General features: G+C 60.6%; 1 protein-coding gene across 21 annotated transcripts in view; it reads left to right on the forward strand.

The window, feature by feature from the left end:
- The window catches only part of TNK2 (tyrosine kinase non receptor 2), a 43,757-nt gene that overhangs the window by 25,922 nt on the left and 3,157 nt on the right, over window positions 1-14,678 (forward strand). For 7 of the 21 annotated variants that reach the window (XM_039461964.2, XM_074406123.1, XM_074406121.1 and 4 more), the window contains 11 exons: window positions 829-981; window positions 1,797-2,074; window positions 3,499-3,625; window positions 4,028-4,174; window positions 4,259-4,353; window positions 9,246-9,440; window positions 11,240-11,331; window positions 11,880-11,924; window positions 12,856-14,204; window positions 14,299-14,394; window positions 14,537-14,664. In XM_039461964.2, the coding sequence (XP_039317898.1) occupies window positions 829-981; window positions 1,797-2,074; window positions 3,499-3,625; window positions 4,028-4,174; window positions 4,259-4,353; window positions 9,246-9,440; window positions 11,240-11,331; window positions 11,880-11,924; window positions 12,856-14,204; window positions 14,299-14,394; window positions 14,537-14,664 (2,705 nt within the window). The other 14 variants (XM_039461969.2, XM_074406116.1, XM_039461966.2 and 11 more) reach the window with 10 other exon arrangements.

Genomic DNA, 14,678 nt, shown 5'->3' on the forward strand with positions numbered 1-14,678 from the left:
GTTTCACCGTGTTGGCCAGGCTGGTCTCGAACTCCTGACCTCAGGTGATCTGCCCACCTCAGCTGGGATTATGGGCCATGGCACCCAGACCACGCTCAGGTTTAACTAAGCACGTTTGTTATTTCAATTATAAAAATAATTTACTTATTATAAAAGTTTGGAAACTACTGGAAAAATAAGAAAAAAAATGCCTGTAATCCTACCACTCAGGAAGCAGAGTTAGCATTTCTGCCTCTTCCTCCCACTTTAGGCATTTTGTTGGATTTAGTTAAGATACAAATTTTGGATACAGCTTTTAAAATCTTGTTCCTTCTTCTTGGCATTTTATTTAAAACATTTCCCTTCAGGGATAGCACATGTGCACCAGAGCATGCAATTCCGACAAACGCAGGCACCTCGGAAGGCTCCCTCCTGCCTCTTCCACTCAGTGTGCCCTTCTTCCAAGGGAAGCCACGGTGCCCGCTTGTAGCACCACCAGTTTGTTTTTGGCGTTACGTTTAAAGCATTTCCTGCCACACCAAAGCACCTTTTAACATTCCATTTTATAACATGTTGGCATTCTCTCATCAAACTGGCCATTGCTTACTTTTCACTTGATATTTAAGCTGGGCATTCCCCCAGGAAGGGAGCGCCCGGCCCACGATGGCTCCTGAGGGCCAGCCAGCTGCCCTGCCAGTCCTCAGGCAGAGCGCTGGTGACGCATTCACCCACCCAGAGGAGCAGCTCGGAGGCAGAGACCTCCGAGCCCAGCTGGAGGGTGCTGCCGCTTGGCTCTGCGTGTCCAAGACCTGGCGAGTCCTGAGTCCTTGCAAATCCCGCTCTGGACAGGTGAGTGTGGCTGTGAAGTGCCTGAAGCCCGACGTGCTGAGCCAGCCAGAAGCCATGGACGACTTCATCCGGGAGGTCAACGCCATGCACTCGCTGGACCACCGCAACCTCATCCGCCTCTACGGGGTGGTGCTCACGCCGCCCATGAAGATGGTAAGTGCTGCGGAGGGGCTGGGCCGGACAGGGCTCCGCCCCCCAGATGTGTGCTTGGTGCTGTCTCCATCCTGACTAAGGGCGGAGGTGCCCTAGATCCACGTTGTTCCCCCACCTGCTGGGGTAACGGGGTTCACAGGGCCCCGCCTGGCACTGACTGTGTCTGCTGCAGTCCAGTTTGTCTCTGTATTTTGCTGGTGCTCATTGTCAGAAAGCTACTCCCATGGGAGGGGCTGGCCATTGAGTTTAATTTTGGGAATTTGTATTTTATTTATTTATTTATTTATTTTGAGACAGAGTCCCGCTTTGTTGCCCAGGCCGGGGTGCAATAACCTCAGCTGACTGCAACCTCTGCCTCCTGGGTTCAACCAATTTTCCTGCCTCAGGCTCCCAAGTAGCTGGGATTACAGCTGTGTGCCACCACACCCGGCTAATTTTTATCTTTTTAGTAGAGACGGGGTTCCACCACATTGGCCAGGCTAGTCCTAAACTCCTGACCTCAAATGATCCACCTGCCTCAGCCTCCCAAAGTTCTGGGATTATAGGTGTGAGCCGCCAAGTCTGGCCAATTTTTGGAATTTCTAGCCATTGCCTCTTTGGGCTCCTCCTCTCTGGGTGTCAGTTTCCCACATTTTCTGGAGGGAGAGGCCTGAGAGACTGTAGGACTTCTACAGGTCCCCAGGCGACAGGCCAGGAAGGAGCATGTAGCCTCGCTCTGGAAAGCCTTCAGGAAGGGGGCTGGGAGCCCAGCATGGGGTGCCGAGAAGGGGCAGGGTCTTCCAGGCTCATTCCTCCTGCCTCCTCCGTGGTCTCAGGTGACAGAGCTGGCACCTCTGGGATCGTTGTTGGACCGGCTACGTAAGCACCAGGGCCACTTCCTCCTGGGGACTCTGAGCCGCTACGCTGTGCAGGTGGCTGAGGGCATGGGCTACCTGGAGTCCAAGCGCTTTATTCACCGTGACCTGGCTGCCCGCAATCTGCTGTTGGCTACCCGCGACCTGGTCAAGATCGGGGACTTTGGGCTGATGCGAGCGCTGCCCCAGAATGACGACCATTACGTCATGCAGGAACATCGCAAGGTGCCCTTCGCCTGGTGAGGGGCAGGTGCTGCCAGCTCGGAGTCCGACCCCACGCTGGTCCCTGCAGACCCAGGCCTCAAAGCTTCCTGGGCTTTCTTGACCCACCACAGCCGTCGGTTTTGCTTGGGCCTGCCCTTGTTTGTTCCGAGCCCGGGGCGCCCTCCTTTGCCTCCATTCACTCACCATGCATCTAGGAATTCTTGAGTGCCCATGTGCCAGGGTCTGGGTGCTGGGAAACACAGGATGAGTCTGTGCGTCTCATCCACGGGCATTGCTCAGTGGGGTGTTCAGAGGCTTCTTGCAGGACTTACGGTAAGCTCCTGAAATGGCAGGGGCAGCTAGCCAGGGAAAGAGTTGTTGTAAGCATGTTCTAGGTAGAGCTAGTGGTAGACAGGCCCGGGCCCCACCAGGCCTTGCAGACAGACCAGGGCTGCTCACCTGGCACTGGCCTCAGCCCTGTGTGGGCTTACCCTGTGCTGAGACCATTGCTGTCTTCTGGTGCCAGAGGCACGAAGGACTCTGATCTGCCTGCTTTGGGGCAGGAAGGGTTCGTCCAGTCCTGCTTGCCAGAGCGGTGGCTGTGGGCAACCTTATATCCAGGACATATGGTCATCTTAACCAGCAGCTGGCTTTACACCCAGGGTGAGCATATGTCTTAGATTTGCCTGTAGTCCTGGAGTAGTAAGTTATAGCAGCCTCTTTTGCATTCAGGCATCCTGGTTTGAATGGTAATTTGTTAATACAGTGCCTTTAAACAACACTGTGAAGTGGGCACTTCCTGTTCCCATCTCACAGATGAGGACAAGGAGCCTTGGCAATCTCGAGTGGCTTTCCCAGGTCCTGTCTGCCTCAAGGGGTGGGGCTCCACGTCTAGGACAGCACCCTTCCCTCTGCACCTCAGTCCACGCTGGGATGGCTTTTCTGACCTCACCTGGGGGGTGCCCAGAGCAAATGGGTGTATTTGGGTGAAGCCAGCGTGACTGTTTTTACCCATTTTGGTTCTTGCCCCTGCCCTATCTGAATTTCCCACCCACGCCTTCCTGCTGAAGGATCCAAATCCCAGGATCCCGCCCCAAATCTGGGAACTGTCATCCTCCCGCCACGGTCAGAAAGCAGTCTGTGATCTTCTCCTGCTCTGTCCTGCAGCCTCTGACCTCCTTTCTTTCCCTGCTTCTCTGGCTGGGAAATGTCCCCTCCTCTTCCCACGCCAGGCTGCTTGCGAATAAGAGGCCTGAGCATAGACCATCTTCCCCGAGTCTGTGCACCATGTAGTCTAGGAGTCCTGCCCCCTGCCCACTTCACACGCATCCCCGAGACCCACTGTTGAACCTGGCACAGGGGGTCAAACAGATGTTTGCTGAATGAGCGTTTGATATACCCGGGGCGGATGCAGTGGGGTTGTTTGAGAGGGCTTCTCTGTGACCCCTGCCTCTGCCAGGTGTGCCCCTGAGAGCCTGAAGACACGCACCTTCTCCCATGCCAGCGACACCTGGATGTTCGGGGTGACACTGTGGGAGATGTTCACCTACGGCCAGGAGCCCTGGATCGGCCTCAATGGCAGTCAGGTGAGGGCTGGGAGATAGGCCCCATTGAGGGGGTGGGATAAATTCCATCCTCAGCTTGCAGTCTGGCCTGCTGGAGCTGGCTCTCATCTGAGGGACTCCCTTCTCCCAGGCCCCGTATCTGTATGGCCTCTCAGGGAGCACCCAGCAGAGACTGGGATGCACTGGGCCGGGGAGGGAAGAGCTGGGGCCTGCCCTCATCCTCCAGCCCTTGCCACAGCCACTCGTGCTGAGGCCCAGACCTGGGAAGAAGGGTCAGGGGCTCTGGAGAGGGCCCCTCCCAGGCAGGCAGATCCCTTCTTCTGGGGCCAGGCATGGTGGCAGCAGCTGTAGCTGAGGAGGGGCTGGAGGAAGGGAGGGAAGGGAAGGGCTGGGTGCTCCGTGGGTCCTCACCCTTTGCATCAGATCCTGCATAAGATCGACAAGGAGGGAGAGCGGCTGCCTCGGCCTGAGGACTGCCCCCAGGACATCTACAATGTCATGGTCCAGTGCTGGGCTCACAAGCCAGAGGACAGACCTACGTTTGTGGCTCTGCGGGACTTCCTGCTGGAGGTGAGGGACAGCGCAGCCCAGGAGAGCTGAGGGGCCATCCAGGGGTCAGCCCCAGAGCTGGCCATGACCTTTCTCTCCCCCTAGGCCCAACCTACTGACATGCGGGCCCTTCAGGACTTTGAGGAGCCGGACAAGCTGCACATCCAGATGAATGATGTCATCACTGTCATCGAGGGAAGGTAGGGATGTCTTGAAGGGCACAGGTCCAAGGGGCCTGTGGACAGATTACTTTGGCCACACACAGGCTGGCGGTTGGGCCTGAGCCCTGCAACGTGAGGAGGGGACAGGCCTGGCTGGGTCTCCTTAGTACCTTTCCCTGCCAGCTTCCTCCTGCCACCCTTCTCCACGGGCTCCAGCCCTGGCTGTGTGATTGGGCCAGGCTGCCTTGATGGAGGGGTCGGGTGGCCTGGCCTGGCCTCAGGGCCACAGTGGAGCTCAGAGACTCCCGAGCACCCTCCTCGGGTCCTGCCTGCTTCTCTCCCCGCTTCTCCCTGACATAAGAACTCAACTGTGTACCCGGGTGCCTTTCAGTAGCTGAAGCAGCCCAGCCCGCCCTCTTGCCAGCTTTCCATCCTTCCTGCTGAGCCCATCACCCCCTCCCAGGCCTGCCTCTGGCCTCTGCCCCTCTCTTCCCATCTCCCTTGTGGGGGACCCTCTCTCCTAACCCTCCTTCTGCAGCCTCTCCTGAGTCCCTGTGTTCTCCTTGAGGCCCCACTCACTGCTGGCCCTGCCTTCCGCTATCAGATCCCCAGGGCAGGTCTGAGGTGCCTTTGAGGCTGTGGGGAGTGTTGAGGACCAGGAAGAAGTGTGAAATGGAAGAAATTCCCTGTGACTCAGAGCCAGGCAGGGATAGGGCTGGGGGTGCTTCCCAGGGAGCCTCCTCCACCTGCACTGCAGGCTTGAGGGTCCGTAGCTGTCGGTGAAATCCTGTGCCTCTTGTGGATGGGTGGAGAAGAGCCTGGAGGTCTGAGGCAGGCCGTATGGAGGGTGGCCTGCAGCACTGTGACCCCCACACCGTGAGCCTTCTCAGGCCCGGCTCCCTCACTCTCGGGCAACGGGAGGGGCTGGGAGGGGCTGCTCCCGGGAGGGTCGTGGGTGCACCCTGCTCTCCAGTCACAGGCTCCCATTGGCCCCAGCTCTCCTTCCCTGTGGCTGCTGCTGCTGGGGCTCTCTGGCCCCTTCCCCCCGCCACCAGCCCTGGCGTGTACCACAGCATCTGCCCTCAGTCCCTGGAGCTGCTCAGGAGGTGGGAGGTGAGGGGCAGGGGGCCACGACAGCCGGTGAGGCTTGGGAGCGGGCCTAGGTGTCGGCGGTAGAGAGCTTGACTCTGCCCCCTTGTTTTCTCAGTTCCTGAATATCTTCTCGTTTGTTTGGCTGCCTCCGTCTCCATGTCTACGGGCGGATGGCTCGGTCTTGGGCCTGGGTTTGGGCCTCCCTCCGGGCTGGCCGTCTCTTGGCCATGGATTCCCGCTTTGGAGGCTGTCTCCAGTATCTGTTTCCTGGTCCAGAGTCTGGGAGGCCACCTGCCCCAGCTCCGACTGACTAGGCTCAGTGCTTCTCAGGGTACCCGGCGTGGGCAGAGGGAAGACACCTGGATATTTTGTGCTGTCTAGATGTGGAGAGACCAGTGATTACTGGTGTTTCCAGGGGCTCACTTGGAGGAAGGGATGGCCGGCAGCACTTGTGTCCGCATACAGAGTGTGTGCAGCAGGCAGAGGTGCTGAAACTCATTGCGGGTCCTTGGCCTGGTCTCGCCCTGGCGCCTCAGCTTCCTGTGGCAGGTGGGAGCCAAGCATCCAGGTGATCCCGCCAAGCCTGGGCCTGGGACCTCCAGAGAGGACAACACTCCAATAAGGGACAAGTCCCATCTGAAAAAGAGCTGGGCCACTCCACGGAGCAGAGCCGCAGCGCGCTAGCACACACACGCAGCCTCCCATGGCGGCGGGCGTTTTAAGCAGAATGTTCCGCCTTGGTTGAGCCATTCTAGACTCCCTTGGGCCGGGACTGGAACGAGTCGCCGAGGTTCTGGAGCTGGGCGGCCTCAGGCGGTTCTCATTGCAGGCCTCATTTTCTATCTTGTCTACCCCAGAGATGTTAACCGGAGGCCCAAGGGTGGCAGCAGGAGGTGGCACGCTCCTGCCTTGGTGTGGGGCCCTGTTCCTCCTCCCCAGGAACCCCTCGTCTAGCGCTGCTTCAGTCGCTGCCAGATGGTTCCTGGCCCTCCCACGGCCACGGAGACTGGCCTGTTCGTGGTGCGGGGAGAGGGCATGGCTGGGGCGGGCCTGGTGGGAAGGGCTGGCCGCAGTCCCCTCTGGGCTGCTGCTCACTCGGGTCTGTGTGGGCTATGACAGGCGACACTGGTCACCGTGGAAGTTCCAGCATGCTCGGGTGTGACGCCACGTGGGTCTTTCTCGGATACGTCCTCTCCTTCCCCCAGGAGCAAGCCTGTTTTACGGAGTGGTGTCAGGACCCCAGCGGCCATGGGGGCTCTTGCCTCGGCCATACCTGTACTAAGGGAGGGTGGGCTTGATGTCTCCTTTCCCTCTCAGAAGTGGGTCCCAAAGGAGGCTTCTGTGCCAGGAGCTCAGCAGTGTTGGTGAAAGGAAAAGGCCAGAGTAAGGGACTTCCTGCCAGCCCCAGCCTCCGGCATGCGGTCACGCTGCTCTGAGCATGGGCTCCGCCCCAGCTGCCATCTTACCCCATGAATGAATGAGCGCCCTGGAAGAGGTGTGGAGAGAAGAGTCCAGCCTCCAGGGAGCCTGTGGGTGCTGTGGGAGAGCCACAGCCTGGCCAGTGCCGGGGTTCTCCCCTACGGGCCGCCATGGGAGGCTACGTGTGCGTGCTAGGGAGCTGCGGCTCTGCTCCTTGGAGTGGCCCAGCTCTTTTTCAGATGAGACTTGTCCCTTATTGGGGTGTTGTCCTCCCTCCTTCTGTCCCCCTCTGCAGGCAGGTTGGGAATCACAGGGTCACTGTGTGTAAGGCCGGCCAGTGGCCTTGTGTACAGAGGAGGCTGGGCTGGAGGAGCAGCCCCACCTCCCTGTGCTTCCCCAAGGACGGGATGCTCTCGGGTTTGACTTTGGTCTCTGGGATGGGCTGCTGGAGTCCCACTGCTGCAGACAGGCCTCATCAGCCCACGAGGCTGTGGGTGTGGGTGCTCAGACATCAACACCTTCGCCATCCTCTCTCCTCGGCCTGCCTGCATTTCAGAGGAGGCCTTCTTCACACTTTGGCCCTGGGACAGGTGAAACAGGGTGTCAGGGACCGTCCGGGACAGGTAGGCACGTCTGCCGGGGGTCTCTCGACCTGCAAGAGGGTCCCAATCCCTGGAAGAGAGCGTGCGCTTGAAGAAATATGAGAGACAGAGAGCGGGGATCTGGAGGGCTGGATAGGCCGTGCCTAAACAGCAAATTTTATTTTTCAAAGGCCAGGAATAAATACACTTTCTTTGCTCTGGTTTACGTCATTGCAAGGGGAAATGCAAATCTATACCTTACATGGCCTATACAATAGAGAAGTCAGATATGCAATCAGTGGTTGCAAAAAGTAACAGAATTTCCTGTGATCACAAAGCTTGTTTACATCCAGACATTATTCCTCCTGGCTGCAGGTATTTCTGGTTTGATCTTGTTTTAGAGCTGAGATGTGAAAAGGTTTTCTGGTTTTCCTCATCAGAATATCTTTTAACCAGATTCTCCGTTGTCTTCTCCTAACTCAACTTATCTCAACTCCCCCATTCAGGAGTCTCTGAGTCAGGGATCAAAACCATCCTGTATGGTGGCATTTGCTTTGCAAATATCCCGACAGTTAAACCATTATCTAGGATACAAGGCAGTCAGGCAAGTAAAGAAAAGTTTAAAGCTTATTCTTAAAGAAAGAGTCATAAAAAAGTTAAAAGCAGAAACTGGTTGCTGGCAGGGAGTCACTCGGTCTAGCAGCACCACATAGTTTTAGGCCCAAACGATATTGTGGTTGATATTAGAAACTGATCAGTCATCTTTCAGTTCTTTTTTCCCGATAGCTCGACTGCCTCCAACAGGAAACTGTGTTTGGGATCAAACTCATCGTATAGTGAGACTCACGCCTTTTGGGGGTCTCATGGGAATGCTCCCCACAACAGGGGTGGCAGGGAGGGTGTGCTGCCACATGCCTCCACCCCAGCAGCACAAGGCTGTCACTGCCCCCGCCTGCCTGGACTCTGCCCACGTCATCGAGTATGAGCAAGTCCAGCGGCAGACTTGGGAGCCTTCGGGTGTTGGGGGCGCCTCGCAGGACCCCCATGCTTCCTGCCCTGCCTGCCCCTGCCCCTCCCCAGGCCCTGGCTTAGGCTGCATCAGCAGCGGTCTCTTGTCCGAGGTTGGGGGGACTGACGGCCCCACTGTCTGGTCACTCTGGGAGTATTGAGTTCCCTTCTGGACTCCTAGTTTTAAGACATGAGTAGAGCCGCCCTGAGGAGACAGGGAGGCTCCTGCAGGCCTGCCAGGAGGTGGTGGGAACAGGTGAAGTGGGGGAGAGAGGGCCTGAGGTGCCCTGAGTGCTTCTAGACTCAGGTCTGCATTTGGGAGGCTGGGCCCCCACCCTTGGTGTCCCTGGCACCCCTGCCCCTCTCAGAACTCCTGGAACCCAGCTGAGGAGTGACATCGAGTGGCCAGAAGAGGACTGAGGCCCTGGCCTTGCCAGGGGGCTGAGGGGCAGGGTGAAGGTGTGAGTGGGGCTCTGGCCCTGCAGACCTGACGACTGGGTGTGGGTTTGGATCCTGGGTCTGCTGGGATCTTCTGGTAACCAGAGGCAAGGCATGTGGCTTGCTGCGGCGTGCTTCCTTGTTTGTAAACTGTAGGGAAAGCTGTCTGACCCACCTGGAGAGTTGAGGGTGAGGCTGTGTGCAAACCGTCAGGCCTGTACGGGGCGTGGCGGGTCACAGGAGCTGTGGGGGAGGAGGGCTGGTGGCAGACAGCTGGGTCCTGAGGCCTGAGCCTCATTCCCGCTCTGTCAAGGTGGCCAGGGTGTGAGAAAGGCCTCCCTGCCGGGGCTGCCCCACCACGCTGGTGTTCACTGTGCCATCTCTGTCGGGCAGGGCCGAGAACTACTGGTGGCGTGGTCAGAACACGCGGACGCTGTGTGTGGGGCCTTTCCCTCGCAACGTGGTGACCTCCGTGGCTGGCCTGTCCGCCCAGGACATCAGCCAGCCCCTGCAGAACAGCTTCATCCACACGGGGCACGGCGACAGCGACCCCCGCCACTGCTGGGGTTTCCCAGACAGGATCGACGAGTGAGTACCGGGCAGGGATGCCAACCTGGCCCCTCGTGGGACTCCAGGGCCCTCAGCGTGGCAGGCGTGGGGCCCCACCTGCTCTTCACCCTTTCCCTTGGGCTCCAGCGCCCGAACCTGCCACTCTCCCCTCCTGACCTCTGGCCTTACTCTTGGAGGCTGTGGACCCTTAGAAAGCCCAGCCTGGTGGGGATTCGCCAGGGGAGTGCTTCCGTGCCGTTTTCAAGCTGCGGGGGGCTGAACTCCGAACTGTGAGACTGACTTCATCTGTGAAACGGGTCCACCCCACCAAGGAGGGGAGGGTTATAAATGCACCCTGAATTAGAACGTGCTGCTCGGGTCCCGAGAGAAGTCAGTGAAAGTAGGGTCTGGAGCTTGTGAGGAGGGGCTCCCGTCTGGTGGAAAGCCCCCTGGGCCACAGCTGTGACCCCTCCTGGCACGTGGGCCTTAGGAAATGGACTTGGGAGGAACCTGGTGGAAGCTTCTGAGGAGGAGCTTCTCCTGTGAGCCCTGCACGTGAGCAGTGGTTTTCCTTCTCCAGCTGCTGGTGCCAGAGTCCTGGAGGCGGGAACCTGCTGGGTTGGGCCCTGGGAACATGCGCAGGTCCACGTGGAAGAGAGCCTGCTTCCCAGAACCAGGGGCGGGACTGGAAACCCTGGGGCCTGCGGAGGGAATGTTAGGTGGCAGCTCAGCCTCCCAGCCGCGCAGCTCTGCGGAGCTCACTGGACGGCGGGGAGCCCGCCTCCTGTGCAGGGGGGTGAGGCCAGTGAGGGGCGTCTTGGAAGGACACAGAATTGGTCACTTCCTGGATGCCCTACCCCAGGGAGGCCCCAGAAGTTTCTTTCGCCAGGCCTCTGAGCCTCTCTGCTGACCACATGGGGATTCCCTGGTCTCTGCAGTCCTTCTCCTGCTGACTTCTGATACTCTGGTCTGCCCTGAGAGGTGTGGAAAGCAGGGGCCTTCACCGACCGGGCCCCCACACACAGAGCCCCAAGTTCACAAGGGTCAGCACATGTGTTTTGCCTAAAAAGAACCAGGCAAGGGCCTGGGAACTGCGGTGAAGGACTGCAGGCACCTCCGGGAGGGACCTGGCACCCTCTGTCCACTCCCGGCGCCCTCTGCCCGCTCCCAGTGCCCTCTGCCCACTCCTGGCTCCCTCTGTCGCACTCTGGCATGCCATGGCCAGTCTAACCCCATTCCTCTGGGCTTTAATCAGCTCCAGTAATTAAGTCCCAGAGACTGACAGTCGGCACAGGGATGGAGGGTGACTTGGGAGCAGGACGGGTGGCCCCGCCTCTCCTGCACCTCCTGGCCATGTGGCAGAAGGGTACCTCCTGCCCACCCTGGCCGGGGACTGTTGCTGGGATGCCCCATTTTCACGCGCCCCAGCATGGCCTGCAGACAGCAGTGTGTGCCCTCCAGAAGCTGCCTGGTGTGGGCTGGGGGCCGGGGGGTGGGTTGTGGAAAACCACGTCTGCCCTTGTAGGGGGTAGTCGGAGCCCCTGAAGTCCTAGCTTTTTCATCCGGGGGTCCGGTGTCTTTTCTCTGCCCTCTGGCTCTAGCTGAGATCTGTGGTCAGGATCTGTGGCGTGGGAGGTGGGAAGCCTGCGCTGCACACCCAAGTCTGCACCCGGGTTCCTCTGGGAGGAAGGGGCTCTGATGAGGTGGTCTCCTGGGCACACTCAGGACTTTGTTTCCTGCCTGACCCTGGGGACAGGCCCAGCATTTCCACCAGAGGTGTTTCCTGCCATTCCTCCACACCCTTCCCCTGCCCTCTGACCTGGCTCTCTCCCCGACAGGCTGTATCTGGGAAACCCCATGGACCCCCCGGACCTGCTGAGCGTGGAACTGAGCACCTCCCGGCCCACCCAGCATCTAGGAAGGGTGAAAAGTAAGAGCGTCTCTGCCCCTTGGTGTCCCTAATCCATTGGCGACTCAGGAAGGGCACTGTCTTTGCAGGCTACCCTGAGCCTGCTGTTCGGGCTCTGGTGACAGTGGGGTCAGGGCAGCAGGCGGGACAGCTGTGTCCCTGGCTCTGGCTGGGCGTGGGGTGGAAGACAGAGGCAGCTGTATCCGCTGAGGTGGGCCTCCTCAGGCTGGGCTCCACCCGCCCCGGCATCCCTCCTCCCTCCTTCCTCAAGGCCGAGCTCAGATCCTGGCTTTCCTCACTTCCCCTAATCCTGTTCTCCTGTCCCAAGCCAAAACCATCCCATGGCTCCGGCTCCGCGTGGAGCCTCCTCCATTTCCCAGTCCTGTGCCTGACACACCAGACCGTTCTCTGTCCTGCCACCCCGAGGCCTCCCGTTTGCTGGGGGCTTAGACATTCACTCACCCTTTCATTTCTGTCCCTCCCTCCCTCTCTCCACACTCGGCCGACTCCCTCCTTTGTCCTCTGTCCTGCTCTGTCTGTCTCCCCTTTCTGCATGGCCTTTCTTGCAGGGGAGCCTCCACCTCGCCCACCTCAGCCTGCCTTCTTCACTCAGAGTAAGTGGGGCTGCTCCCGATGCCTTGGCCCCCGCCCCCGCCCCCTCTCTCTCAGTCCTCTCCTGGAAGGTACAGAGCCGCGGCTGGGCGGGAGGATTAGGGTGTGTGCTGTGAGCTTCCATGGCTGACCTGGCCTGTAGTGCCTCCCAGAACCTGCGCTTCGGGAGCAGCAGTGTGACCCTGGCTCCCGCCTCAGCCTCGCTCCTCAGTCTGCGCTTCGTGGCAGTCGGTCAGGAGCTCTGTCCTCTCCTGGACAGAGCTGTCCTCTATAGGACGGTTCCTATAGCCCCCGATGGCAGGAGGCGGCTCCGTGCCTACACTAATGGTGTGCGGATGAGGGCTTACTAACTCACCCGGGCTCAGGGGCAGGGCTCCCAAGGTCTTGTGCTGATGGAGGAAGCATCGGGCAGGAATGTCACTTCCTCCACCTCAGATGGAGGGAGGCGGGGCTCACCAGCCACCTGGGGCTTCGGGCAACTCAGGTTCAGCCCTCCTGATCCAGTGGTCAGATGCACACTGAGAATCTGGCAGCCAAGGGCGGACCTCAGACTTCAGAGGGAGTTAGGAGTGGAGGGTTGGTGGGGGGGCAAGAGTGGAGGGTTGAGGGGGTGGGAGTGGAGGGTTGGGGGGGAGGAGTCAGGAGTGGAGAGTTGGTGGGGGGAGTAGGATGGAGGGTTGGGAGGAGTCAGGAGTGGAGGGTTGGTGGGGAGAGTGGGAGTGGACGGTTGGTGAGGGGTGGGAGTGGAGGGTTGATGAGGGGGGTGGGATGGAGAGTTGATGAGGGGGGTGTGATGGAGGGTTGGTGGGGGGGTGGGAGTGGAGGGTTGGTGGGGAATACCTGGCTTTGTTTCCCACGTGCCACCTCCCTGTGTGCCCCTGCCCCTACCCCTGACTGACTGCCTTCCTGGTGGCGTCTCCCTTTCCATCACAGAACCAACCTATGACCCTGTGAGTGAGGACCAAGACCCCCTGTCCAGTGACTTCAAGAGGCTGGGCCTGCGGAAGCCAGGCCTGCCCCGAGGGCTGTGGCTGGCAAAGCCCTCAGCGAGGGTGCCAGGCACCAAGGCCGGCCGAGGCAGCGGGGCTGAGGTCACGCTCATCGACTTTGGTGAGGAGCCCGTGGTCCCGGCCCTGCGACCCTGCACACCCTCCCTGGCGCAGCTGGCCATGGACGCCTGCTCTTTGCTCGACAAGACCCCACCTCAGAGCCCCACAAGGGCACTACCACGGCCCCTGCACCCCACGCCTGTGCTGGATTGGGACGCACGCCCCCTGCCGCCCCCGCCTGCCTATGACGATGTGGCCCAGGATGAGGATGACTTTGAGGTCTGCTCCATCAACAGCAGCCTGGTGGGCACAGGGGTGCCTGCTGGGCCCAGCCAGGGCGAGACCAACTACGCCTTTGTGCCTGAGCGGGCGCGGCTGCCCCCTCCCCTGGAGGACAACCTGTTCCTCCTGCCCCAGGGTGGGGGCAAGCCGCCCAGCTCTGCGCAGACCGCGGAGATCTTCCAGGCGCTGCAGCAGGAGTGCATGCGGCAGCTGCAGGTTCCGGCCGGATCCACGGCCCCCTCCCCCAGCCCGGGGGGTGACGACAAGCCCCAGGTGCCCCCCCGGGTGCCCATCCCCCCTCGGCCAACGCGCCCGCACGTCGAGCTGTCTCCAGCCGCCTCAGGCGAGGAGGAGACCGGCCGGTGGCCTGGACCTGCCTCCCCTCCCCGGGTGCCTCCCCGGGAGCCCCTGTCCCCTCCAGGCTCAAGGACACCCAGCCCCCTGGTGCCACCTGGCAGTTCCCCACTGCCGCCCCGGCTCTCAAGCTCACCCGGGAAGACCATGCCCACCACCCAAAGCTTCGCCTCAGACCCCAAGTACGCCACCCCGCAGGTGATCCAGGCGCCTGGCCCACGGGCCGGTCCCTGCATCCTGCCCATTGTCCGGGATGGCAAGAAAGTCAGCAGCACCCACTATTACTTGCTGCCTGAGCGTCCATCCTATTTGGAACGCTACCAGCGCTTCCTGCGTGAGGCCCAGAGCCCAGAGGAGCCAGTCCCCCTACCTGTGCCCCTGCTGCTGCCCCCACCCAGCACCCCAGCCCCTTCTGCCCCCACGGCCACCGTTAGGCCGATGCCCCAGGCTGCCTCAGACCCCAAGGCCAACTTCTCCACCAACAACAGCAACCCAGGGGCCCGGCCACCAGCCCCGAGGGCCACTGCTCGGCCGCCACAGAGGGGCTGTGCTGGGGATGGGCCAGAGGCAGGCCGGCTGGCAGACAAGGTCCAGATGGTGAGTACCGGGCCTGGCTGTTGGGGGGCGGGGCAGGCCAAGGGACCCAGAGCAGTGGGCCCGAGAGGTGCTGACGGGGGGTGGGTGTGCCCAGCTGCAGGCCACGGTGCATGGGGTGACCACAGAGGAGTGCCAGGCGGCCCTGCAGAGCCACGGCTGGAGCGTGCAAAGGGCTGCCCAGTATCTGAAGGTACCGCCACCTCCTGCTCGCTCTGGCTTTCAGGGACCCTGAAGCCTGGTTCTGCTGCTCCCCGCCCCCCGCTCCGACTCTTCTTCCCCACCCTAGTTGGCACCCTAGGCCCATGTGTCTATGGCACCACCCTTGCCCCCAGGTGGAGCAGCTCTTCGGGCTGGGTCTGCGGCCCAGAGGGGAGTGCCACAAAGTGCTGGAGATGTTCGACTGGAACCTGGAGCAGGCCGGTTGTCACCTTTTGGGCTCCTGGGGCCCTGCCCACCACAAGTGAGTGAGCCCAT

This window comes from Saimiri boliviensis, chromosome 9, assembly GCF_048565385.1.
Source record: "Saimiri boliviensis isolate mSaiBol1 chromosome 9, mSaiBol1.pri, whole genome shotgun sequence".
Taxonomy (NCBI): Eukaryota; Metazoa; Chordata; class Mammalia; order Primates; family Cebidae; genus Saimiri; species Saimiri boliviensis.